We start from the raw sequence: 24925 nt of genomic DNA, 5'->3' as shown, positions 1-24925 counted from the left end.
AACAAGATATGTAGCAAGGTTCACACCGATGTGAGCTGTTGAGTAGTTCCCGTTGCATTGCAGAGTACATCCATGTTGTGTGCACGCTGCAGGTGCAGATATTCACTCCATCCATGTCTCCACCCGCAGACGGGACTAGGCCCTCTTCTCCTCCTCACCAAGGGTATCCTTGACCTCACGATCGACCTGCTCGCCCTCCGAGCTGGCCTTATCCTCCTCCTCGTCGACATCTGCACCGGCAGCAGCACGCTGTGCCTTGATCTCCTGCGCCCGCCGCTTGTCACGGCGGAGGAAGTAGAGGATCAGAGTCGTCCACAAGACTGGGCGTCAGCGCGGCCACCACCCCCACTCACTGTGCAACACCTGCATGATGATGACCACCGTCATGCCTTTGCGCGCGGCGGGGAAGTCGGTCGTCTTCCAGTAAAAGTTGGGGCCGACAGCCTGCACGACGTACGCGAGGTCGTTGCCCATCGCTATCAGCAGCGCGCGCTTCTCCGTGTCGTCGTGATTGATCTGGTTGATCCACGCGAGGATGAGGGGGCCGGCCGAGTGGCCGACGCCCACGAGCCAGTAGAGCGCAAAGTGCCCGTTGATGTTGTTGTACAGCGGGAGGACGCGCAGCGGGATCGCGACGGCCAGCATGATCACAGCGCCGATGTACATCGTTGGCCAGCGGCGCCCCTTGAACACGTCGTCGTCGAGCCACGCGAAGAACAGCGCCGTCACGATGTGGATACCCGTCGCGGGGAGGGGCACTTATGTCAGCGACGCGAGGCACGCGGACGCACGGTTGTTAATCTGGGGCACGGTGTAGCTGCGCCCGGGGACAGGGGGCGGCTTCTTGTTGAAGCTCTTGAGGTAGTATCCCATCGGCTGCTGGATGCCACCGTTGTTCCAGAGGACGTACTGCAGCGCTGTGGGGTGAGAAGAGAAGTGCTGGATGTGGGTACTTACGGAGGACGTAGATGTGCCAGGTGGAGAAGAGCTTCTTGATCTTGTTCTTGGTCCACGGTTCCTTGCCCTTGCGGCCGATCCGAGTCAGGCGCGAGATGGCGAGCTTGTTCTCCTCTTCTGTCAGCCACCACTCCTTCTTGTCCTGCAGCGGTAGGCCGGGAAGGAAGAAGAATCCAAACAGGGCGATGGGGAGGGTGATGATGGCGTCGATGATGAAGAGCCACCTGGGCGGGTCAGCGCCGCGCTTCTCCATCAGACGCGGTACCCACCGCCACCCGGCGAGGCCATGGACGCCGTTAAGGTTGGTATAGGCAGCGGCCTGGAGGAAGCCGGAGAACATCTGTCCCATCGAGCCTGCCAGCCAGAAGATCATGGCGCGTTTGCCGATCTCGCGGGGCGTGTACCAGCCTGAGCCGTCAGCTCTCTCTCCCGCTGACACAGGTCGCATCTGGGCCACTCACCACCCAGGAGATAGTGGATTCCGGGGTAGAAACCGGACTCGAAGAGCCCGACGAGGAAGCGAAGCCCATACAGGGCCTTGTAGCTCTTGACTGCGTACGACGCGAGCGTCGCGATGCCCCACGAGAACTCGAGCGCGGGGATCACGTAGCGCGGTGACACACGAGTCAGGAGGAGGTTGGATGGGATCTGGCCGATGACATAGCCCGCCGTCCAGATCGACACGGCCGTCACGAGCTCGTTGCCGTGCATGTCTGCGGGGTTAGGGGCAAGGATGCAGGCCGGTGCCACCACTCACGGAGGTCTTCCTTCATGCCTGACAGGAACGCGCTGGACATGAGCAAGTGCCACGCGACACTACTCACTTGTTAATGTTGGTCTGGTCGAGGTTCTTGAGGAAGTAGCCCAGCGACGCGAAGGTCAGCAGGAGCGCGTCGACCTTAAACATGAGCTTGCGCTCCTCCTTGGGGAGGTCGAGCGTGTCCCATATCCTGCCCTTCCACGTCTGCTTAACGATCTTGTGGATATCCTCCGTCTCGACGCTCGCAGTATCCGAGTCGCGTGCCGGCGCGGGCACGGGCGGGTTGCCTTCATACGCCAGCGTCTTGGTCGCCATGTTGGTTACTGTGCCACTTGTGTCCTCTTTCTCGTGTTACTCCAACTTATAGTCCGCCTCTCACATCCTCAGCTGACCATGCGATCCGTTGAGATGTGCATATCAACGCGCATCTCCGACTTGGCGTCTGTCGACTGGTGTCGCCATTGATATCATTGACGACATGGGCTTGTTAGATGGTATTGTGTCGGCGCAAGGCACAGCGCTAGACGAGTAGGGTTCTCGGCGCGAGAGCATCGGCAAGTGTCCGTCAAACCATCGCCAAGTATCCGTCAAATACCCACCAGAGCTGTACCTCAGCGGTCAGTGCCTCTACTCCGCCCGGGCCGGAAGGACGTCGGGCAGCGAGCGGCTCGACGTCGGAGTCGGGTCCGCGGTGTCGTGCAGTCGCACTTTCTCCGGCGGCGCCTTCTTGGCACATAGCACTCCGCAAAATAGCGGCAAAAGGGCCGCCAAGCCCTGCAAGGCTATTGTGTCGCTAGGAGTAAGCTAGCCCGCCGAGCCACGCTGTGAACGTGGGCAAGAGACCATGTGGTGGTAGCTTGAGGTCTTCCGAGTGGCTGGCTGGAAGCAACGTCACCGTCCCAACGCCAACGATTAGATAACGCGGCAAGGGCTCTGGGATCTGGCCTGCGCCCTAAGCATCGCCTGTCACCATACAGCTCTGAGTATTGCTCAACATGTTTGCTGCATCCGCCTAACCATGCCACTCCCCCCTGCCAGGCGGCTTGAAGACCGAGCGACCGGCGTATACACCGAGCCGTCTCGGCACCTAACTCGGGATGCCAGGCCTCCGCCGGCGCTACGCCGCACGATTCGGTACCACGCGCCCCCCGATTCGCTCGCTCATTTCGAGCTCTATGCCAAGACGATGATAGGTTGTGGTATGCGCCTGGTGGGAGAGGTGGGGGTGCGAGACGAGACAGGGTTGGGAATGACGCCATTGTACGCGTTTCAACGTCATTGTGTGTTTTGCTTCTCCGTCATGCCGGTGCCAGCTGTGCAGCTTTGTCTGGCTCTGTGCGGCGTGCAGCGCGGAGTCGGCGACACCAGTCTCGGGTCCTGGGACCCGAGCTGGACGCACCTCGTTCGGGTCGGTCGCGACAGTCGCGGAGCCGTCGCCGAGTCGTCGCCGAGGTGCGGCCTCGCTCCTCGCCTCCACATCCCCCACAACAAGCTCGTGCTACGATGGCACTGGCACGACACAGCTCACCACCGACGCCGCCCAGTATGCAATGCCACCTGCCCCAGCCAGGTTCTTGCTTGCATCCTCGCCGACCTTAGCGACATTGACGACGGGTCGATACAAGTATGCCGCCTGACGGAGATCGCCGAGAGGAACCTCATCCTCAGACGCACTCACTTGTGCGTGCTCGCTCCGCTCACTGCCAGCAGTGGTCAGTAGCTACCATTGCGACTGATGGCAATGTTGTGCCAGAGCGACTTAGCAATCAACCGCGAGTCGTCTCGGTCGAGCAGTATATGAAGGCGCTGCTCGACCGTCCATCTGGACCCACAGCACCAACAAAATGGCTCCCATCGCAGTCGAGACCGCTCCCGCCCAGTCGTCCTTCGAGGACATCTCGGCCCTCAAGGCCCAGCTCCAGGAGATCGCCAAGACCGACTCCGGACTCATCCTCCCGCCCGACAACACGCTCAGGCGCTACGCCCGCGCCGGCATCGACCTCTCCAAGGGATACCCGTTCTTCCCTCCCAAGCCTGAGTTCGTGCAGGATGTTACCAAGATCCGCGAGGAGGCCCGCGGCGACAGGACGTACGTCGACCCCGGCACCCGTGCCGACAAGGAGAAGAAGGCGCTCTTCGGCGCCGCCAAGGAGGTTAACGACCTGACCACGCACATTGGCGTACGTGTCCGCCCCGGGGCCAAGCTGACAGCCAGACCGAGATCGTCGGCCTCCAGCTCGAGGACCTCACCGACCAGCAGAAGGATGAGCTCGCACTCCTCGTCGCCGAGCGCTCGATCGTCTTCTTCCGCGACCAGCAACTCACGCCCCAAGCCCAGCAGGCCCTCGGGGTCTACCTCGGCGACGGCGAGATCGAGCGTCACCCCCAGGTCGCGCAGGTGCCCGGCCTCGGCGGCGGCATCACGCTCATCTGGGCCGACGGCCGCAAGGACAACAGCGCGGCCCGCACCCAGCGCAACTTCCGCCGCCCCTACCCCTCGGAGAAGCTCAGCTTTGGCTGGCACACCGACCTCGTTCACGAGCCCTACCCGCCCGGCTACACCCACCTGCACCAGGACACGGTGCCCAGGGTCGGCGGCGACACGCTGTGGGCCAGCGGCTACGCGGCGTACGACAAGCTCTCGCCTGCGTTCAAGAAGCTGATCGACGGGTTGAAGTGAGTGCGAGCGGAGAGCAAGCTGACCCGTTAGCGGCGTGTACAAGTCGGCCCACCAGTACAAGGACGAGAACGACCCCGAGGGCGGCCTGAAGTACGTGCTCCGCGTCCACCCTCTGGTCCGCACCCACCCCGTGACTGGCTGGAAGTCGCTGTGGGTCAACCGCTCGCACACTGTCGGCATTGAGGGCTTCGACAAGGCCGAGTCGGATGCACTCCTCGAGTACCTCCACAACATCTTCGAGCGCTCCACCGACATCCAGGTGCGCTGGAAGTGGACGCCGGGAACCTCGGCCATCTGGGACAACAGGACCACGATCCACACCGTCAGCGTGAGTGCGGGGGGAAGGTGACGGTGGGGGAAGCGAGCTGACGAGCGGCAGTTCGACTACGAGGGAGAGCGTCACGGCACCCGTGTGTCGTCGCTGGCCGAGAAGCCCTACTACGACCCCAAGAGCGTCAGCCGCGCCGAGGCGCTCCAGATCGACGGGTTCTTGAACGGCCAGGACCTCCCCCACAGGTATTAGACGTTGTAGCGAGTTGTAGGCGGACATGGAGTATCAATGGGATCAAGTGGGGACTTCGGACCGTATCCGAAAAAAGAGTGAGGACGGGATGCTGGTTGTTCGGCGATGACGTCGGAGACGGCTGGTTGAGTGTGGGCCATTGCCATCGCACTTGCCGCCATGGCCTCGGCGCCGTTGGTTTGGGAAGCAAGGTGGCGGAGGCTGAACATCTGTGAGTTGTGCATGGGCTCTTCATGGCATCAAGCACTGTTCACCAACGGCGCTTCTCATTGCGGCCGCCTTGGTGAAGGCGCCGGCTGCTTGTCATGGTCTGGTGCCCGCCCGGTTTCGGCCTTGTTTGGCGCCACCCTGCCGTTTCACTTCAAGCCAAACTAACTCTCCCCGAGACGCCTCATCTCGTCTTGCCTCGTCTTGCCCTCTTGGCCCCCGTCCTGACATTGAACTCTATGACGTCCCGGCAAACTCTAGCACCAATGACCTGGCATGAGTGTGCCCAACCACGGCTGACCTAGTTGACGAGCTCCTCGACTCCCTCATCTCATTGCCCATCTCACTTCAATCTCCACCACCCACAATGCGCTTACACCTCTCGCTCGGACTCATCGCACTCGTCTTGGCACGCGCGGCGGCCGCCGTCCCATTGCCCACCGACTCGCACCCTCCCCACGGCCGGCAGCTCACCACCACCGCGGCGCTCGCAGCGCTCCAAGAGACACTGGACCTCCGGGTCTACTCGCCCGCCGCGGGCGAGTACTTCCTCATCGACTATGCGACTGGGCGGTTCTGGGCCGTAGCGGGTGCGCTCCGAGATGCGTTCCTCCACGATGCCCCAGTAAACGAGCTGCGCGTGCCCGTCGAGAACGACCAGCGGGTACCAGACTCCCTCCTGTCCGACAGCGCGGCCCAGAAACCCCTCATGGCTGCTTGAGACTGTCGTGGGCGAGCAGGCTCGTGCTCGCACGGTGCGGCGGACGGACCTCTCCCTCACAGGCGTGAGAACGGTGAGTCCCGTGATGCAGGGCGCCTGGCTGACAATGAAGGGGATCCGAGCGCCCAAGCTTGCGTTCGAGGATAATCGGGGGGCCGAGAACGTCAAAGGTGTATGTATGTACCAGTATGGTGTGATGCGGCGAGGCAGGACCAACATGTGTGGGTCGAAGGGTGGGGGTGGCTTGGTGGGGACGCCACCCAACGCCGATGCCGACAAGGGCGAGCAGTGGGCGGGGGGGATCGCCCTCCCCTCTTCTCGGCGCGCTCCATTTCACCTTCCTTCACATCGCCTTCTCTTATCTGCCCATCACCGGCTCCCATATCACCGCTTTATCGCTCACCCAGGTGTCTCAAGCACATGCTCCACGCACACGGGGCACAGAGACCCGGATTAACGGGCACTTGCCTCGCACTGACCATCTTCCCCTCACCGTGCCAAGAGTGCTAACACCTGCAGCACCGGGCTCAGCTGACCTGTTGGAGACATCGAGCGGCCTATCTACACCCCCGAAAGCACGTCTTCCCGCCCGCTCGCCCACGAGCATTGGCTCTCGGACTTGCCGCCAGGTCCCATCAACGGCGCGCCGGCAAGCTCCCCGATATCAAACCCATGCAGCTGGCCGCATCGCACTGCAATGTGGCCCATGCTCACGTCTGACCGCGTGTTTCATCTCCCCCATAGCCGATTACGAGCGAGCACGCCGCTGGCTGTCAGCAGCTCGTTTCACCCACGCGGGTGGCCATCCGAGCGTGCGAAGGCCAGAACGACGCGCTCGCCTGCTCGCATCGCTCGGTCGCGACCACCGCGTTGCTTCTCAAGAGCATCATGTGGTCCTCTTCGAGTTTCAACAAAACACTCGTCAGAAAACAGCACCCTCTTTTCCCTCCGCCTGCGCTCACGCTATTCTCAACTACATGCTTCATACGCTCATACTCACGCTCGCTGCTCTATCGTCGACTGTTCCGGTCCTCGGACTTGGGCAGGGCGGTCGGGGCGGCGCAGGCCGCGCCGGCCGTTCTGACTCGATTGCCCAGCCAGTTCTCCCCCTCGCTCGTTCTCCTCTCGATTCCGATACCTACAACCACCAAGAGCGTGCCGACTCGCCCTATGACAACCTCCCCCACCACCTTCTTAAGCGGAGCATCACCAGCAACGTCGCCGACGTCGCCGGCAAGAACTTTGACTTTGTGATTGTCGGTGGCGGTCTGGCTGGCCTCACCGCCGCCGCGAGGCTTAGCGAGTGGTCCAACTTTACCGTCCTCGTCGTCGAGGCCGGTGGTGATGGCTCGGATGTTGCGCTTCAGGAGGAGGTTCCCGGTAGGTGTCGTGTTCGACGTCCGATGACCCACCTAACACCCCCCCAGGTTTCAGTTACATGAAGGGACTTACCAGGACGTCCTACGGCTGGAACTTCACCACTGTCAACCAAGTAAGGGTGCCACGGGGAGCCCATCTGATGCCAGACCGACTGCAACAATGTCCAGAAGTCCTGGCCACTGGGGCGTGGTCTTGGAGGCTCGGCCGCTGTGAATGGTCTGTTCTGGGGCCGTGCCAGCGCGCAGGAGTATGACAGCTGGGCCGGTAAGTGGGCATGTGCCCGTCGAGCTTTGGACTGACGTGTCAGCCCTCAACCCGGGCGGTGAACAGACTTGGAACTGGGCAGAGGTGGACAAGTACATCAAGAAGGTGAGCTCGAGGCTGCCGGATCATGAGCTCACATCCAGTCTGAGAACTTTGTCCCTCCCCCTGCTGAACAGGCGTCTGAATTCCACATTCCGTCCGACCCTTCTGCTCATGGCAAGGGCGGTCCAATCCAGATTGGGTGGGTCCCTGCTTCGACATAACTGACGGTCGCAGTTACTGCAAGCACATCTACCCCATCACCGCAAACTGGGTCCCGTAAGCCGTCGCCACCGGACAGCGCTGACGGCCAGTACTTGGCAGGCACTCGGCTTCACCGCAAAGGACCTCAATGATGGCGATACCCGTGGGTTGACGATGCCACGCCTCACTGACCCACCAGACGGTGTGACCATCACCGCATCCACCCTCAACCCCGTCAACCAAACCCGTTCGCACTCGCTTACCGGTTACATCCAGGCCGCGCCTCCGCGCTCCAACCTCGTCATCCTGACGGGCCAACAAGTCACCAAGATTACCTTCAACAGCACCAAGGACGCCAAGGGCAATGTCGCCGCTACTAGCGTTCAGTTCCAGGCCGCTCCCGGTGCTCCGCTCTACACCGTCAACGTCACCCAGGAGGTTATCGTTACGTGAGTGCCAGCTACCAACTGCGTGTCGCTGACCCACACAGCTCGGGCACCGTTGGCACCCCTAAGATCCTCCAGCTTTCGGGAGTTGGACCCTCTGACATCCTCACTCCCCTCGGCATCAGCCCAGTCGTCGACGTTCCTGTCGGCTACAACCTCCAAGACCACGTCGCGTTCAACCTCCAGTTCGACACCGTGTAGGTGTGCCATGGTCTTCTTCCGCTAAATTCCGAGCCCCGGTGTGGAGACGTGGTACAACCTCGCCATGAACACCACTCTTCAGGACGAGGCGCTTGCCATCTGGCAGGCCAACCGCACTGGCCCCCTCACCTACGTCAACGAGGCCACCGGCTGTAAGTGGATCGCTCTGATTCCGGAGCGGTACTTGACGCACCCCAGACATCACCGCCGCCGATGCCAACGCCGTCACCATCGGTACCATCGACATCAACGCCACCGTTGCTGCCGTCACTGCCAAACATGCTCTCCCCGCCAGTGTGCAGAAGGGCCTCGCTGCTCAATATGCTGTGCAGCAGCAGTGGCTCACAACCAAGGTCGGCCAGTTCGAGGTCATTCTCCACCTCTGGGGCGCCAACCCCAACAACATTGTCATCCAGGTTGCCCTCCAGCACGAATACGCTCGCGGCACGGTCTTCATCGCCTCGGCCGACCCCTTTGCCGCCCCTCTCATCGACCCCGCCTTCTTCGGCGTCGACACGGACCTTGCACTTGCCCACGCTGGTATCGCATGGGTCCGCAAGCTCGCCGCCACCCAGCCGCTCGCCGGAGTGCTTACCGCCGAGTCGCACCCCGGTGCCAACATCACGGGCGATGCCTTGACCACTTACATCAAGCAAGTTGCCGGCACAGAGTTCCACCCCATGGGCACTACTGCCATGCTCCCCAGGGACAGTGGTGGTGTCGTCGACACCAACCTCGTCGTCTACGGCACTAAGAATGTGCGCGTCCTCGACTCGTCCATCATCCCCATTGAGATCAGCGCCCACCTCATGGCTACCGCCTATGGTATTGCCGAGAAGGGTGCCGACATCATCAAGGGCCAGCACTGGGCTGTCGGCAAGGCCCCGGCCAGCAACAGTACCGACACTGGCGGTGGCAAGGGCGGCAACGGCAACGGCAATGGCAATGGTAACGGTAACGGTGGCTCGGGCAACCACTCGTCGGCCAGCGGCCTGTCGACTGGTGCTCGCGCCGGTATCGCGGTCGGCGCCATCGTCGGTGGCCTGGCCATTATTGGTCTCGCTGTAGGTTCTCCGTGATCACCTAGTACCACCTGCTTACCTGCCCAGGTCTGGTTCTTCATCCGCAAGATCCACAAGCGCCCCGTTTCTCCCACCCATGACCACGCTGGTTGGTACAACAGCGACAGTGAGTACAGCTTCTGCTGGTTGGCGCTGACGAGCAGGCTACGCCAACGACGCCGCCCCGGTGACTCAGGTCGCCAACAAGCACACTCGTGCCCCCGGCAGTACTGGCAGCCACCCTTCGGTATGTCGCTCACTCGTCCCCTCATCACTTGCTAATCCATGCACAGCTCCAGCCCCGCTAAACCACCCCCACTACTGATATCGCAGTGAAGGGCGTGAAAAAGCTCATCTCGTTTCCCTCTATTGTTACGCCTATGCATTGCGTTGTTCGTTCATGACGGGGGCGTGGTGTCCGGCGTACTTGGCTACTGCATCAGTTTGGTTCCATTCCGCCGGTGTGGTGGGAACTGGGTCTTGTTTGCTGGTCGGAGGGTGGGTGGGAGTGGGAATGGTGGGCGGAGGGGCGGAGGTGCTTCATCTGGTGTCGCACAAAGTGGGCAGGCGGTGAAAGATGACGCTGGTAGTGACCGTAAGACAGAAGGAGAAGCAACGGTCAAGGAATCCACGACGGGGGTTGGAACAGTTGGAACACTGCTGGGCGGGTTGGCAGGTTGATCAGTCACAATCTAATCTGCTCATTCCAGTCAACCTTCACTCTGCAACCATCTCTCCTCGTCGACCTCGTCATCGCCCAGCATCCTCGCTCATCCCGCCCATCCGATCCGCTTCCGACGCATCCGCATCCGGTCCCAGGACCCAGGCACGCCCTTCTATTTGAAGGAAATGTTGAGAAATCCAGTCCCACCACGGACGGGGCATACCTCATCGACGAGTGGAGGGGGGACACCTCATCCCCGCCACCGCAGGCTGGGAGCGGATATTAAAGGCCGATAGCCCCCCGCCGCGCACCACCCAGCACCACCACACTCTCTCGCCATGCTCGTGCGTCCGCACCGACCATGGCGACGGCTCCCAGCCTTCCTCGTCGTGCTGACGCTGCTCCTCCTCGGGCTCCCGGCCGCCGCGGCCGCCTTTGCGGTCTTCGTCGTCCCGCGCAAGCCATGGAGGCCGACGCGTACCCAGCTCGCCGTCCTCGCCGTCGTCCTCATCGGCATCCCGGCCGCCGCAAAGGGCGACAAGTACCTCGTCGGCGTGGGCAAGGCCGACATCACGGGCCCGGTCGTCGAGCTCCCGCTCGCCGGCTACGCAAAGGGGCTTGACCAGGTCGGCGGCGGGCTCCGACAGCGCCTGTACTCGCGCGCCTTCATCTTCGGGAGCGTCAACACGCCGCAGGACCGGATCGTCTACCTCGTCCTCGACGTCGCGATGGGCGACACGGCCGTGCGGAGGGGGATCATCGAGGAGCTGGAGAAGCTCGGGCCGGAGTACGCCGTGTACAATACCCAAAACATCGCCCTCACCGCGACCCACAGCCACTCGGGCCCGGCGGGGTACCACAACTACATGCTTCCGCAGGTTGTCAGTCTCGGTCTCAACGAGCAGAGCCTGAACGCCCAGATCGAGGGCGCTGTGTTGAGTATACGGCGCGCCCATGAGAGTCTGCAAGAGGTAGGGTGACGCGTCGGCACACGCTGACACCAGGGCTACATCGACGTCGGGTACGCCGATGTCAAGGACGGCAACATCAACCGTTCGCTCTTTGCGTACCTTGCCAACCCGGCGGCCGAGCGGGAGGCGTACGACTCTTCGACCGACACGCAGATGACGCTCCTGTCCATCCGGCGGGCGTCCGACTCGAAGCTGGTCGGCGTGCTCAATTGGTACGCCGTGCACGGGACGTCGGTCAGCAGCCGGAACAGCCTCGTGTCGGGGGACAACAAGGGCGTGGCCGCGTGGCTGCTCGAGCGGGACATGGCAGCGGACCCGTCCGCCGCGCCCGAGTTCGTCGCGGGCTTTTCGCAGGCCAACGTCGGCGACGTGTCACCGAACGTCCTTGGTCAGTGGTGTGAGGACGGGTCCGAGCAGACATGCACACTCGAGAAGAGCACGTGCAGTGACGGGACGGTGCGCAAGTGTCATGGCCGCGGACCGCGACACGCCACGGGCGACAAAGGCGTCGAGTCCTGCTTTGAGATGGGGAGGCGGCAGTACGCGGCGAGCAAGGGGATTCTGCTCGCCCAGAGCCGCGCGGCGCAGGGCTTCCTGCTCCGTATCTGCAGTCTCCGGCGGCCACGGCTACCGGACTGGAACCTCCCGCACCTCGACACCGGGTCCTGGTGGATGGGGCTGCTGACCGGACCCCTCTCCCTCCTGTCATGGAGCCCGTACCGCGCGTGGGTGTGGATCTGCTCCAGTGTCCACGTCTCATCGGTGTCCACTCCACTCGTCGGCCCGACCGTCAAGTCCTTCCACTTCTTCAAGGACCTGCGGTACTTCTCCTTCCCGCTCCCCGACGGCTCGTGGGCCCAGACATGTCCCGGCGCCCTGGGGTACTCATTCGCCGCGGGCACGACCGACGGGCCGGGTATCGCCGACTTTGTGCAGAGTCACACCGGGGGCGCGAACCACAACCCCGTGTGGAAGATTGTGACCAAGGCGCTCAAGACCCCAAGCGCGCGGCAGAAGGAGTGCCAGGGCGTGAAGAACATCCTCATCGATGTCGGGGAGATGGACTGGCCGTACGCGTGGAGCGCGAACATTGTCGATATCCAGATGCTCCGCGTGGGCCAGCTCGTCATGATCATCGCGCCGGCCGAGGCGACGACGATGAGCGGGCGGCGGTGGCGCGCAGCCGTCAAGCGCGCAGCCGCGAGTATCGTTGGCGGAGAGCCCATCGTCGTCCTCGGTGGCCCGTCGAACACTTACAGCGTGAGTTGCGTCCGCATAACACCGCTGATCGGCAGCACTACGTCGCCACACCGGAGGAATACGACGTCCAGCGGTACGAGGGCGCGTCGACGCTATTTGGGCGGCACACGCTCGACGCGTACATCAACCTGACGGTGAGCGCGATTGGCGCGCTCTCCCCGACCGCAGCGAACGGCGCGCTCCCGCTCGGCCCATCGCCGCCAGACAACCGTGCGCCCAAGAGCCTCAGCCTGTCCCCTGGTGTGGTGTACGACAACCCGCCGCTCGGGAAGGCGATGGGGCAGGTGGTTTCGGCGCCGAATGCGACGTACATGCGCGGCGAGGTGGCCAAGGCGGTGTTTGTCGGCGCCAACCCCCGCAACAACCTCCGCCTCGAGGGCACCTTCGCCGCTGTGGAGCAGCTGCAAGGCGACGGGTCGTGGGCACGCGTCCGCAGCGACGCTGACTGGTTCCTCACCTTTACCTGGACGCGCACCGACATTCTCTGGGGCGCGAGCACGGTTGAGATCGCTTGGGACACGGGCGATGGTGCAGGACGGGGGACGTACCGCTTCCGCTATTACGGCGACAGGAAGGCGTCAGGCTCGGGTCGGATCGTGCCGTTTGAGGGGGTGACCGAGGCGTTTGAGCTTGTGTAGCAGCATGGTTGTAGCATAGGAATATGAAGAAGCGTCTGAAGTGCTCGCACATCCTATGACCATCGCCTACACCACGTTCACAGTCCTGGTCTCGTCCTCGCTGCGGCCGTCGATGGAGCGGCCCGACGGGTCGTGCTTGCGGTCCCACTCGTCGATGTCCGCGTTGGGCACCTTGAGCATGTAGCTGCTCAGCGCCCCGTCGTCCAGCTGAATGACGGTCTGGCGGATCTGGTAGCCGCCTAGTCGGGGGAGGATGCGCGTGCAGAGGAGGTAGTACAGCCCGCAGAGGCCGATGATCCCGAGGCCAGTGAGCGACGAGGTCGCGTAGAAGAAGCCGAAGGATGTGCTCTTGAGCGTGCCCTTGGGCGGGACCCACGGCATGACAAGGAGGAAGACCTTGGCCGCGAAGAAGACGCCCGCGACCCACGACCACGAGCGGTACTGCGTTGGCGGGAGGTCGGCTGCTGCGCGCTGCCTGCGGATGAGGAAGAGGCCGAGGGTCATGAGGGCGAGGAAGAACGAGTCGGGGTACGACTTGAGCGCGACGAGGAAGTTGAACGCCTGGCCTGCGGGCGGCGCCGAGATCATGAGGGTCGTCATGAGCCAGATGACGACCCTGCGGGCCGAGCGGGGTACCGAAGGGGCGAGTGGAGACCCAGAAGCGCGGGAAGGGGAGGAGGCCCTGCCGCCCAATCTCGCGGATCATGCGCGAGTTGGCCGTGACGCTCGCGAGCATGTTGCCGAGGGCTGAGAGGGCGGGGATGATGGAGAGGACCTGGGCGGCCGTGGTTCCAAAGACGTTCTTGAAGAAGAGGGCTGCCGTGGTCTGGGACGACTTCTTGATGTCCGCTGCTGGCACGGCGGTGAGGTAGGCCACGTTGACGAGGAGGTAGAGGACGGCGACGGAGACGAGGGCCGTGTTGGCGGTCTGGCGTCAGCGTGGCGTGGAGGCCTGCTCACCTTCTTGATGGTGCGGATGGGGTCCTTGACCTCGTTGACGAGGTTGAACGAGTTCGCATAGCCGCCGTACGCGAAGAGGACGGAGACGAGGCCGTTGGAGAGCGAGTACGCGTCCTTGCTCGTGCCCTTGAACGCGTCGTGGAAGTTGGCTCTGGGCTCGGGGACGCGGGTGCGCCCGGAGAGCACGACGAAGCCGGTGACGGTCATGAAGAGGAGCGTCGCGAGCTTGAGCACGCCCGAGGCGTTGATGATGCGCAGGGACCACTTGGTGCTCGCGATAATCGCTGGGGTGAGCGCCGAACAGCACGCGACGTACTAGCACACACGAGTGTCATGCCGGCTATCGCGACGCCCTTCTGGGCCCACGGGCTCGCGGTTACGTTGGCCACGCGAAAGATGTACTGTGCGAACACGATGCCGTTGCTCGACGAAAACGTCAGGAGCACGCCGTTGACGGCGAAGGCGATCGGGAACAGATACTTGGGCTTCGGGTACGCCTGCTCGAGGTAGACGACTTCCGAGCCGCTGCGCGAGGGAAAGTAGGACGCCAGCTCGAGATACACGCTGATGCCGGTGAGGTTGATGAGGAAGCCGATGACCCAGAAGATGAGGGAGAGACCGACCGAGCCGGTCTGCGTCAGGATGTTGGAGGCTGCGGGTTAGGGAAGGGGGGCCGAGGAGACACCCACGCGTTGAGAAGATGCCCGTGCCGACCAGGTGGCTCACGTTGATCAGCAGCGTGGTCCAGTAGCCGACGTTATAGCCCAGGGGGTTGCGCACTTCGACAGGGGCACCCGCCGTCGTCTGGATCGTCTCCTCCGCCTCGTTGCCGCCCTTCTCGCCGACGTAGTCGAGCTGCGCGTGGATGAAATGGCGCTCGCCGGCGGACGGGTCGATGAACGACGACTTTTCAGAGGAGGGGCGAGACATTCTTGGCGAGTTGTGAGCAGACAGCCTCACGCTCCGCTGGCCTTTGTATCAGTTGCTCGGCGTTGCATTGCTCGATGTCGCCGCTGTCAATCCGCTCCTCGTCGTCCTCCACGACACATGGTTGGCTCCCTCTGGCGTCATTGACGTGGGACATCGCCACGCATGACGACGTGCTCCGCGAGCACGACTAGCATACCCTATGTGCGTTGGCATCGTTGCCCCAGCGTCGCCTGCTGTGCCACGACAGAGCTAAGTGTGTCGTGAAAGTCGTTTACTGAACTTTTGCCACGTCTGGAGAGATCCGATCGCCCCCAGGGCCGTGGTTGTCGCTCCCGGAAGTGGGTGCACCGAGGTCGGACGGAGGTCGGGGATCGCGACATCCTTGGCCCAAGCTTGATATGCGATACTGTGCCGTCGGCTACTCAGAGACACATGGCGTGACAATCATCGCTGCCGTCGTATCTTCGCGCCACGAGGTACCTTTGGCACGGCCAAACGGCATGCCAAGTGTCACGAGGATTCGGCAATGCGGTATCGCGGGATATCGGTGCGCCGAGGCCGCTGGGGTACGGGCTTCGGGGGACCTGGGGACCGCCTCGCGAGCGCTAAGCGAGCGACCAGAGCGATTGGCGGGCTCCGACAACGACTTGCAGCAGTCCGCGACTTGCGGCAGCTGAAGGGGTTGGCTGTCACCACCACCCCCCGCGGAGACATCTCCCCAGCACGCCCCCACCACACGTTACACCCCGTCGTCTCCCACGTCGACGAACCCGTTGGTGACGGTCACGCTGCTGATTGCAGCGGACAAGGACACCGTGGAGATCTGTGGGATACGGCCGGGTGGCTGAGTGAAGACTTGTGATGGCTGGGCTGCCGACGAGGGTCGGGGGACATCTTGGGTTGTCGGGAGGTGGCTGGGCGCGAGGGCCGATCCGTCAGTCTCCGGAACTGACAGTTCCACCCGCTGGTTCGGAGGCGGCTGTGGCACTCCGGTACCTCCCAACGGATCCACCCTCACGGGCCGCACGTCCACTTTGACCGGCACACCGGACTGGAACACGACCATCTGGAGGACGGTCGCCGCCGTCGCCTGGAACTCGTCAAGAGCTGCGGCCCACTCGTCGGCGCCCACGGGGCCAGCGGCGAATTTCTCCCAGTCCCCAGAGTGATTATCGCAGTCGTGGCAGTGGTCGCGCATGACTGCCAGCCACTGGGGATTGTAGCAGGGAACGACCCCCTGCTGCGCCCCACGGAGGACCTGCACGTTGAACTTGTGCACCACGGTCGCGACGACCTGCGCGAGGCGCTGCTCCTCGGCGGTGAGCAGCGTGTTGACCGCGTCGTACGCCAGCGACACGGTAGCGGCTGATGCAGCTCCGGCAGGACGCAGCACAGCGAACGGGTTGGCGGACCACGCCGCGCCCATGATAGCCGTGATGGCGCCGAAGCCAGCGCGAATCAGCGCATTCTCCCGCTGTACGGCGTCCTGCTCCAGCCGGACTGAGATAGCCAGCGCGCCGTAGATCAAGCCGACGCGCACGGCGTGCAACTGCAAGTCCCACGTGAGGACCTTGGGCACGAAGGTGAACAGCTCGCGGATGCGGTACGCGAGCATCGGCGCCTGCGGTGCGTGTGGCGCGTGGTCCTCGCGGGTGAGGTAGGCGACGAGCAGGTCGCCGCACGCCTGCAGGCTCTCGTCGTCGATCGTGTACGCGCGCCGGTGGTGCAGCCTGCCGAGGAGGAGGCGGAGGAGCCACTGGATGCGGTCGGGGCCGAGGAAGAGCCCGAGCGAGGCTGTGCGCACCTCGGCGGCAATCAGCCCGGGGTACGACGTGAAGAGGGCGTGCATGGCGTGCGTCGCGTTCCACACGTGCATGGTGAGGAACGCCGCTGTGAGGCCCGTGATCCACCGGTGTGGGGGGAGGTCAGACGTCGCTGTCAGCCGGCCAAACTTGCTGCTGAGCGTCTCGTCGGCCTGCGGTCAGCCCCGCCACACTGGGACGCACGCACCTTGCGCTGCTCCTTGGGTACGAGGTCGGTCGGCTGCCATGTGCCCACGGTCACCATGACCATGGCGAGGTAGTGCTCGGCGAAGCGGTCGAACCCCGGGAGCGCGACGAGGTCGGGCGTGAACCGGGCAATGTTTGGCTGGTCGCCATTCACGGGGTGGGGGAACAGGTGGTCGTGGTGCTTTGAGAGCTGGGCTTGGAGCGCCGAGAGATGCGCAGGCTCAAGGCGACACTTGTGCCAGATGACTGGGGGCGGCTCGCTGAAGCGCAGGGTGCGCCCGTCGGCGGCGCGGATGCCGCGTGATCCGTACGCATCTGGTTGTGTGGGTGCGATGGGCGGTGGGCGCACTGGCGGGATGGACATTGTTGTCGGCTCGGGGATGGATTGAGTGATGCAAACACGGCGGCGATCCGGCGACGACGTCAGCGGCGTGGGTTGTTGTTGATGGAAGCTGAGTTGTGGGGGAAGTGGCAACGCGACTTCAACCTTGCCCAATCCCCCAACCTCTTTGGCCCAAATAAGCTCAAACCGCTTCATCTCGTCGTGTACGGAGACAACTATGGTCACACGCACGCAGTGCTCAGCAACCTGGGTCGCCAAGCGGAAAACGAAGCAGGAAAGTCACCCCTTCCGCTTATCAACGGACGGGGATCCTCATCGCTCCTACTTCCTGCGCTCTATCCAGGGTAGTTTCCGTAGCGGTCGGGGTACTGGCCGTACTGGTTGGGGTAGCGGCCGTTCTCGTCGGGGTAGAGGCCGTTCTCGTTGGGGTAACGGCCGTTCTCGTCGGGGTACTGGCCGCGCTCGTTGGGGTAACGGCCATGCTCGTCGGGGTAGAGGCCCTTGGCATTGGGGTAGTTGCCACGCTCGTCAGGCTGTTGTGGGTCAGCTAACAAGTTTCTGACCTTGCTCGCCACTTACTCCGCCACCGTGGCGACGGCCACCACCACCGCTGCAGCCTCCGCCGCCGCCGCCGCCGCCACCACCGGCGTAGGCACTGGCTGAGGCGCTGGCGTAGGCGCTGGCACTGGCACCGCTGTAGGCGCCGGCACCGCTGTAGCTGTTGCCACCGCCGTAGCCGCCGCTGCTGTACTGCTGCTGCTGCTGCTGCTGCTGGGAGAAGCGGATCTCATCCTCGCGACGCTGCTCGGCTTTCCAGCGCTCCTCCTGGTGCTCCTCGTGGTGCTGGTAGGCAGAGTAGGCACCGAGGCCGAGAGCGGCGGCGCCGGCACCCGCGGCGGCGCCAGCGGCAACCTTCGCGCCGGTGGACCAGCCCTGGTTCTGCTCTGTGTCGTCTCAGCTAACAGCAGGGGCAAGGCAGGCAGGATCACTCACGCTGGGGAGGGCCGTACGCGCCACCAGGCCCCTGGGCGTAGCCGTACTGCTGCTGCTGGTTGTTGCCGAGCTTGCTCACGGCGTAAGCGGCACCGCCGCCAACGACGGCAGCGCCACCGGCAACGAGGAGGGCGTCGCCAAAGTCGACACTCTCCTCGTGACGGTGCTCATGGCGTTCGTGGCGCTCCTCGTGACGCTCCTCGTGGCGCTCGTACTGGTCCTCGATGATGTCGCCGAAGAAACCCATTGTGATTGATGTGATGGAGGTTGGTGAGAAGGAAGACGGGACTGTGAGGTGGCTTATATGGGCATGCTTCCATCGACGTGGAGTGGGGGGAGGGTGAGGTGGTCAGTGCATTGGGAGCGAGCGCATTGCTGCTGCCGAGGTGCGATCGTCGTCGTCGCACCCAGAGGCGGTGAGCTCGACGAGCACCGAGCGCGGCGCCCAGTGCTATTCACAGCTCAGTGTGCGTGATTAATCGCGCGCCTCGTCGTCATGTCAGTGGGGGCCAGTGAGGACAGTTGGGTAGGAGTCACAGTGGGAGGCGCAAGCGACAAGGCGACGATGCACGGTCGACGAGGCTTGTGCCGAGAACCGAGGTGTCGATTGGGACCGCGATTGTCGCCACAGCGGTGAGGGGGTCAAACGAGGATCAAAGCAACCAAGCGCGCCCAATGCAGACTAATTTGGTCAACACCGATCTCGAAGCTTGCACTTCCTCCATCCTCGTCACCTACTGATCATCATGCTCCACTCGATGCCAGCTGACCACCGACCCCACAACTGTGCTCACCGTCCATCAGCTGACCTGGGCCCCACCAATAATGGCAGCTGTTACCGCCGGCGGCCGTTCCTAGGCCGCCGGACAATCTCGGCCCGACAAGGACGCCACCTCTCTCTGTTCCGACCCAGTCTCTCCCTCTCCTTCCGCCAACAAACCAACCTCTCCATCGCCGCAGCGGGCCACGGTGCGGCAGTCGGCAGCGGGCACGGACGCCCGAATTGACCGAGAGCAGAATGGCGACCTCGCGACGCCCGACACTGCCCGGCCCACACGCCCTTTTCTATACCCGGCGAGCCTCGAGGCGATCGTCATCCCCCCCACTCTCATGAACCCCACCTCGGCGGTTGCTCGCAGCCTCGTCTCCCGCCTCACGCTCCGACGCGCAACTCGTGCCTTGCACTCGTCCCCACCAGCTCTGTGTGGCCGGTGCCCCCCGCCCGCCGCGACCGACAGCCTACTAGAGCGGCATCGCTACCACGGCTTCCCATCACGCCCCACACCGCCTCCAACCATGACCAACAGCAGCAGCACGACGATGAAGGCCGCGCGGTACTACGACCGCGGCGACATCCGCGTCGAGAACATCCCCGTACCCCCCGTCCTGCCTGGTACGGTCGGCATCGAGGTCGCGTTCTGCGGCATCTGCGGCACCGACCTGCATGAGTACCTCGACGGCCCGATCTTCTGCCCGTCCGCCACGCACGCACACGCCATCTCGGGCGAGACGGCGCCTGTGACCCTCGGCCATGAGATGAGCGGGACAGTCTACGCGCTCGGCGAGGGCGTGACCGACCTCAAGGTCGGCGACAAAGTCGTCGTCGAGCCGTACATCCTCCACGAGGATGTTGACACGTCGGCCGCGAGCACCGACTACCACCTGTCCAAAGACATGGGCTTCATCGGGCTCTCTGGCCGTGGCGGAGGCCTCGCGGAGAAGATCACGGTCCAGCGCCGCTGGGTGCACGCCATCGGCGACAACGTGCCCCTCGACCAGGCGGCGCTTATCGAGCCCCTGTCGGTCGCGTACCACGCGTTCAAGCGCTCGAGCGGCAAGGAGGGCGACTTTGCGCTCATCACTGGCGCCGGGCCGATCGGCCTGCTCACCGCCGCCGTGCTCAAGGCGCAGGGCATCGCCGTCGCCATCTCCGAGCCGTCGGCGCTGCGCAGGCAGAAGGCGCTCGAGACGGGCGTCGCGGCGCACGTGTTCGACCCGCGCACGGACGACGTCGTGGGGAAGGTCAAGGCCCTTACGGGTGGCAAGGGCGCCGACCTCGGCTTCGAGTGCACGTCTGTCCAGCCGGCGTTCGACACGCTCGTCGACGCGCTCAAGCCGACTGGCGTGCTCGTCGTCGAGAGCATCTGGGGCAAGAAGGCGGCGCTCGACATGCAGAAGCTCGTGCTCAAGGAGATCGACCTCCGCGGCACGATAGCCTACGTCAACTCGCATCCCGAGACCATCAAGCTCGTGCAGGAGGGCAAGATCGACCTCAAGCCGTTCATTACCGGGGTCATTGGCCTCGACGGGCTCATCAGCGAGGGCTTTGACACGCTCATCAACAAGAACGAGACGGCCGTCAAGATCCTCGTCAACCCGCGGGCATGAGTGGCGCAACCTCGCAGGCATGTGTCACCGGGTGAGACTCGCGGTCAACTGAGGACGGCGCCCGATCGATGGATAGAGTGTGTGCGCGTGTGTGCTTGTGCACGAGGACACGGCCAAATGACGCAGTTTACCAATCCCGGATGTGCCGTGCGCCGCCGCCAGTAGTCGCACATACTGACCACCACCCACTGACCACCGGCTCGAGCATTGCTACTCAACTACTGCTGCATACGATGACGGAAATGCTAAACTTGGGTCGGGTGCGGGCGGCGAAGGCGGGGGTCCGTCACTTCTTGCCGCCGCCGGCGGGCTTCTTGGCACCACCAGCGGGCTTGTTGCCGCCAGCGGCGGGCTTGCCCTGGGACGTGAGCGGCGAGGAAGACGGGGTGGCCAACATACCTTGGTGTCCTTGGTGTCCTTCCTTCGCGCTGTCAGCGGCGGCCTCAGGCAACGGAGGCTCGACTCACTTGCCGCCCTTGGGGTCGGTCTTGGGCTGCTGAGTAGGCTTCTTGGGGGCCATTGTTGATGTTGGTTGGTGTGGTGGTGGTGCTTGGAGGGGTGAGGTTGAGTGAGGGGAGAGCGCTTTTGCTTGTTGTCGTGGGATGGAGAAAGGAGAAAGGAGATACAGTCGACGGCGGGTTTTGAGCGCCGCCCGTCGTCGCTGTCGGCAGCGCACGCTCTCGCCGCTGGCCGTCTTGTCTCGTTAGGATCCGGTTAGATTGACTCGAGCGGGGGTGCACGCACTGTGCCTGTGCACACGCCTTGTTGTGACACGAGGACGGCGGTGGCGCGAGATTGTGTGGGTGGACGGGCGGTGCAGCTCACCGGGTGGCTCTGACGCACAAAGATGCATGATGATGGCTGCGTTTGCCACCTATTGTCTTCTTCAACAACCCCCACGACGCTGATACCGCCGACAGGTTCAAGTTTCCCCTCTACTCGACCTTGGTCCACTGCATCTCCAGCTGCGCCATCTCGCCCCACGTCCCCGGCGCCGCGACGGCGGCGTTCTGCGCGTCCATGTCCTGGTTGAACCCCTGCGCCTGGGCACCCATGACCGTGTCGTGCCAGCCGAGGCTGCCCCCGCCGTGGAGGTACCCTGTGCCGTAGGCGCTCGAGGCCGACACGACATTGTTCATGCCGTTGTAGAGCACGGCGAGGGTGGCGCTCTGGGCCGCCTGCGCGACCTTTTGCTTTTGGAGGGCGAGGAGCGCATCCCAGCGGGGCATGGTGCGGGCCCAGATTGCGGCGCGCGCCTTGGCGAACGCGAGCAGCTCGGCGAGCGCGTTGGGTGCAGTCGATGTCCCGGCCTCGAGCCACTTCTGCCGCATGCGCGGGGAGTACAGGCTGCAGATGGTCGCGCCGTACCGCCGCACGCCCTTGGCCGTCACACGCGCGGCGAGGGGGGTGTGCACCCCGAAACTCATCCAGCAGTCGGAGCACACGGCGAGGTCGTGTTCTGGGAAGCCCCACCACTCTGCGTTTTCGAGCGCGGAGCGCCGAGGGCACAATGGGACGGTCGCGTAGTGCGCCGCCGGGCCAGCGAAGGCAGCCCAGACGCCGGTCTCCAGCGCTTCAAGGAGGCGAGGGGACATGATGGCGAACCGCGGCCCCACGCACATGTCGCACATCGGTGTGGCACCGTCGGGAACCTGCCGCTGCACGAGGAACGGGGTGAGGCCAAGAGGCGACATGATGCCCGCGTGGCACCTGGCGCAGCAGGCAAAATCAGAGCCCGTCCTCAGCCCGAACCACGGCGTCTTGCTCCCGTTCGCGGCGGCTTGGTCGATGGCGAGGATGTTGCTCGCGGCCGACCACCACACTGAAAAGTCCGAGTGGTGGTACACTGTGGAGTAGGCCATCTTGAGCTGGATCGCGCTCATGTCGCACACCCACTCGCCGGGCGCGCCGTTGTTGGCCGAGTTGGGCACAAACTCGCCGTGGAAGCGCGAGTAGGCCACGAAGTCATGCCAGCACGTCTCGCATGCAACCCAGCCGTGGATCGGCTGGCGGGTGGTGTACCACTTGCGCGCGGTGTACTGCACGCCCTTGCCGTCGCACGGGGGCAACTGGGCGCGGGTGCGCGCGCCTTGCAGCCACTGCTCCCAGCCGCGGGGGACGCGCTGAAGCTTGAGGTACGACCGCTCGGCGAACAGGGAGGAAAATGCGCATGTTGGTGGCGAGCTGGGCGGGGAGGCGAGAGAGAACATTGCGCGCCACGGCGACGCCGCGACCGTGTCCTCGAAGCAAGCCTCGCAGGCAAACAGGTCGCCGCTCCCGGAGGGCGTGTACCAGCGTGTCTGGGCCTCCCCGCAGTTGGGCACCTTGTTGCGTTTGGTGAAGAACTCGGTGAGCGGCGTGGGGTCGCCGTTCGTCCGTGCAGTCGGCAGCAGGACTTTAGCCACGCGCGTGCTATGGAACACGCAGGCCCCGGAGGGACGGTGCACCTTCTGGAACGCGGTGACCAACGGGGAGCGGGCGACTTGCTGCTCATGGCAGTAGGTGCACATCAGCGTCGCGCTCGATGCCGAGGTGAGGTGGTACCACCAGGTCGGGTAGTCCACGGTGCGTTGCTGCGGGCAGTCGAAGAGGACCTCGGCGGGCGGGCCGGACTCGCGAAGGCGGGGGAGGGGCTTGAGGGGGTCTTCGACGTCGAGCGGCGGGTGGCTGGACCCAAGTCGTACCCCGCCGAGCTGGGACGTGATGGTGTTGACCGCCGGCGAGGTGCCGGCGGTCTGAGGTGGAGACGCGGGGCTCGGCGAGGTGACGCTGCGCGGGGTCGGGGGCGGCACAGGCGGCAAGGGCGGTGGCGAGCGCGCGGCAGACGAGGGCGGGGCATAGACCACCGGTCGGCCAGTCGGGACCGGTGGTGGGGGCCGCGCCGCACCGGTTCGCGGCGGCTCGGGGGCTGACGCTGGGGGAGGACCTCGCAGCTCCCCGTGTCGGTACGGCACGCCCGGGACGTGTGGGGGGCTCGCACTCGCGGCCATGGCCGCGGCGTACATGTCCTCCGGGGGTGGGGGCGCGCCGTACACTGGCGGGAGGCGAGGCGGCTCGACGAAGGCCGTTGGGACCGCGTGTGTGTTCGGCGGAGGAGGGGGCGCGTACCCGCTCCACTGCTGCTGCGGCGGCGGCGGCGGCGGCGGTGGGAGGTGCGCGTACGCGCCCGGCGGCGGAGGCGGGAGGTGAGAGTAGCTGCCTGCTGGTGGGTGGCCCCCTTGGGGGTGGTAGTCTCCCTGCTGAGGGGGGTACGACATGATGAGTAGTTGTGAGGATGACGATAGAACGAGCTCGACGTAAGACATGATGGCATCAGCAGCGCGGCCGGCGTTTGCTTTCAGTTGCAGTTGCAGTGCCGAGCGGTAAGCAACGGGACGTGCAGACGCGCTATACTTAGCTCCCCTCGGCGTTGTTGTTCATCCTTGGTTGGTGTTTGGCGAGGGAGAGAGGACGAAGACAAAATAAGTCCCACGCGGTGCGATAGGTCGGGCCGGCCGTCCCGTGTCCAGGCTAGCCACCCTGATTTGTCCGGCGACGTCGGGCAACTTGTGCTGCGGGTCAGACGAGCCGAATCAGACCCGACGCTCGCTCGGTCGCTGCACCGCCGCATGGTGATCCCGTCGCCGGCCTCGGCCTCGGCGTCGGCCTCGGCGCCTCGACCGCCGAGGACTGGCTGCGGAAGGGAAGATCGGAGATGGCCGGATGGTCACGTGACTGTCTCTCCTCTTGTGCCTTGCGACCCGACGACTTGTCGAGGTCGGCAACATCAAGGAGACAATTGCAACATCAAGACCGCGCGTGCTGGATGTTGTCTCTGCCGACTCGTGTCTTGAGACCCTGTGGGCAAGAGTGCAGAGTGCAATATCACTTACTAGAACGCGATTCCAAGTGTCACCGCGTCGTGCAACAGATAGACATACCAACGCCGAGCTCCTTCGGTCGTCGGTATGGGACCTCGACGATCACTCGACGATCCAACAGCCATTCGCGAGCATTCCCTCGCCGAAGACGACAATCAGAGCTTCAGCATTCCTCTGTCCCTCATTGTCCAGGCCTCACATCCCATCCCTCTGTCAAAAGTCGCCGTAGTCGCCGGTGGCCCAGGTCTCTGGGACGAGTTCTACCGCGGCTACCCAAGAAGTCACTAGGGCGCCCTCGCGTAGAACAAAGGACGGGCGGGCGACGTGGACCCCCGTCCGTCCAAGCCGCACCATCTCCCAACGTCCTGGGGTCCTGGTGTTGGTCCTGGCGACGAGAATTGGACTGAGTGGATGTTCGCGGCCTTGACCCGCCTAATCGCTTCGGGCCCGTGAACCGCGCTGTGCT

General features: G+C 64.1%; 10 protein-coding genes across 10 annotated transcripts; 5 read left to right on the top strand and 5 right to left on the bottom strand.

Annotated features, from left to right (window-relative positions):
- Nucleotides 1–135: 135 nt before the first annotated feature.
- On the bottom strand, nt 136–2032 carry Q8F55_004531 (uncharacterized protein; the record flags this gene model as incomplete). The annotated part of the gene is made up of 8 exons (XM_069353044.1): nt 136–320; nt 354–758; nt 792–917; nt 958–1181; nt 1227–1365; nt 1419–1670; nt 1715–1746; nt 1782–2032. 8 exons carry the CDS (start codon nt 2030–2032, stop codon nt 136–138), a joined length of 1614 nt encoding a protein of 537 aa, XP_069210462.1.
- A 1529-nt stretch (nt 2033–3561) lies between these two features.
- Q8F55_004530 (uncharacterized protein) lies at nt 3562–4920 on the top strand (the record flags this gene model as incomplete). The annotated part of the gene is made up of 4 exons (XM_069353043.1): nt 3562–3897; nt 3933–4393; nt 4428–4725; nt 4777–4920. 4 exons carry the CDS (start codon nt 3562–3564, stop codon nt 4918–4920), a joined length of 1239 nt encoding a protein of 412 aa, XP_069210461.1.
- A 574-nt stretch (nt 4921–5494) lies between these two features.
- Nucleotides 5495–5848, top strand: Q8F55_004529 (uncharacterized protein; the record flags this gene model as incomplete). Its single annotated transcript, XM_069353042.1, has 1 exon — nt 5495–5848. One exon carries the CDS (start codon nt 5495–5497, stop codon nt 5846–5848), a length of 354 nt encoding a protein of 117 aa, XP_069210460.1.
- Nucleotides 5849–6825: 977 nt separating this feature from the next.
- On the top strand, nt 6826–9751 carry Q8F55_004528 (uncharacterized protein; the record flags this gene model as incomplete). Its single annotated transcript, XM_069353041.1, has 14 exons — nt 6826–7228; nt 7276–7340; nt 7375–7492; nt 7536–7597; nt 7636–7733; nt 7769–7810; nt 7846–7898; nt 7935–8184; nt 8226–8378; nt 8416–8534; nt 8581–9446; nt 9492–9570; nt 9608–9690; nt 9737–9751. The coding sequence occupies 14 exons, from the start codon at nt 6826–6828 to the stop codon at nt 9749–9751; spliced, it is 2406 nt and encodes an 801-aa protein (XP_069210459.1).
- A 694-nt stretch (nt 9752–10445) lies between these two features.
- On the top strand, nt 10446–12976 carry Q8F55_004527 (uncharacterized protein; the record flags this gene model as incomplete). The annotated part of the gene is made up of 3 exons (XM_069353040.1): nt 10446–11078; nt 11112–12338; nt 12374–12976. The coding sequence occupies 3 exons, from the start codon at nt 10446–10448 to the stop codon at nt 12974–12976; spliced, it is 2463 nt and encodes an 820-aa protein (XP_069210458.1).
- Nucleotides 12977–13042: 66 nt separating this feature from the next.
- On the bottom strand, nt 13043–14866 carry Q8F55_004526 (uncharacterized protein; the record flags this gene model as incomplete). The annotated part of the gene is made up of 5 exons (XM_069353039.1): nt 13043–13542; nt 13589–13904; nt 13937–14220; nt 14253–14588; nt 14626–14866. The coding sequence occupies 5 exons, from the start codon at nt 14864–14866 to the stop codon at nt 13043–13045; spliced, it is 1677 nt and encodes a 558-aa protein (XP_069210457.1).
- Nucleotides 14867–15605: 739 nt separating this feature from the next.
- Nucleotides 15606–17239, bottom strand: Q8F55_004525 (uncharacterized protein; the record flags this gene model as incomplete). The annotated part of the gene is made up of 2 exons (XM_069353038.1): nt 15606–16841; nt 16877–17239. The coding sequence occupies 2 exons, from the start codon at nt 17237–17239 to the stop codon at nt 15606–15608; spliced, it is 1599 nt and encodes a 532-aa protein (XP_069210456.1).
- Nucleotides 17240–17553: 314 nt separating this feature from the next.
- Nucleotides 17554–18458, bottom strand: Q8F55_004524 (uncharacterized protein; the record flags this gene model as incomplete). The annotated part of the gene is made up of 3 exons (XM_069353037.1): nt 17554–17751; nt 17798–18162; nt 18212–18458. The coding sequence occupies 3 exons, from the start codon at nt 18456–18458 to the stop codon at nt 17554–17556; spliced, it is 810 nt and encodes a 269-aa protein (XP_069210455.1).
- A 1049-nt stretch (nt 18459–19507) lies between these two features.
- Nucleotides 19508–20599, top strand: Q8F55_004523 (uncharacterized protein; the record flags this gene model as incomplete). The annotated part of the gene is made up of 1 exon (XM_069353036.1): nt 19508–20599. One exon carries the CDS (start codon nt 19508–19510, stop codon nt 20597–20599), a length of 1092 nt encoding a protein of 363 aa, XP_069210454.1.
- Nucleotides 20600–21534: 935 nt separating this feature from the next.
- Q8F55_004522 (uncharacterized protein) lies at nt 21535–23856 on the bottom strand (the record flags this gene model as incomplete). Its single annotated transcript, XM_069353035.1, has 1 exon — nt 21535–23856. The coding sequence occupies one exon, from the start codon at nt 23854–23856 to the stop codon at nt 21535–21537; it is 2322 nt and encodes a 773-aa protein (XP_069210453.1).
- Between the last annotated feature and the right edge of the window lie 1069 nt (nt 23857–24925).

This window comes from Vanrija albida (assembly GCF_041260175.1).
Source record: "Vanrija albida strain AlHP1 chromosome Unknown contig_3, whole genome shotgun sequence".
Classification (NCBI taxonomy): Eukaryota; Fungi; Basidiomycota; class Tremellomycetes; order Trichosporonales; family Trichosporonaceae; genus Vanrija; species Vanrija albida.
This window is presented reverse-complemented; position numbering and strand designations above follow the sequence as displayed.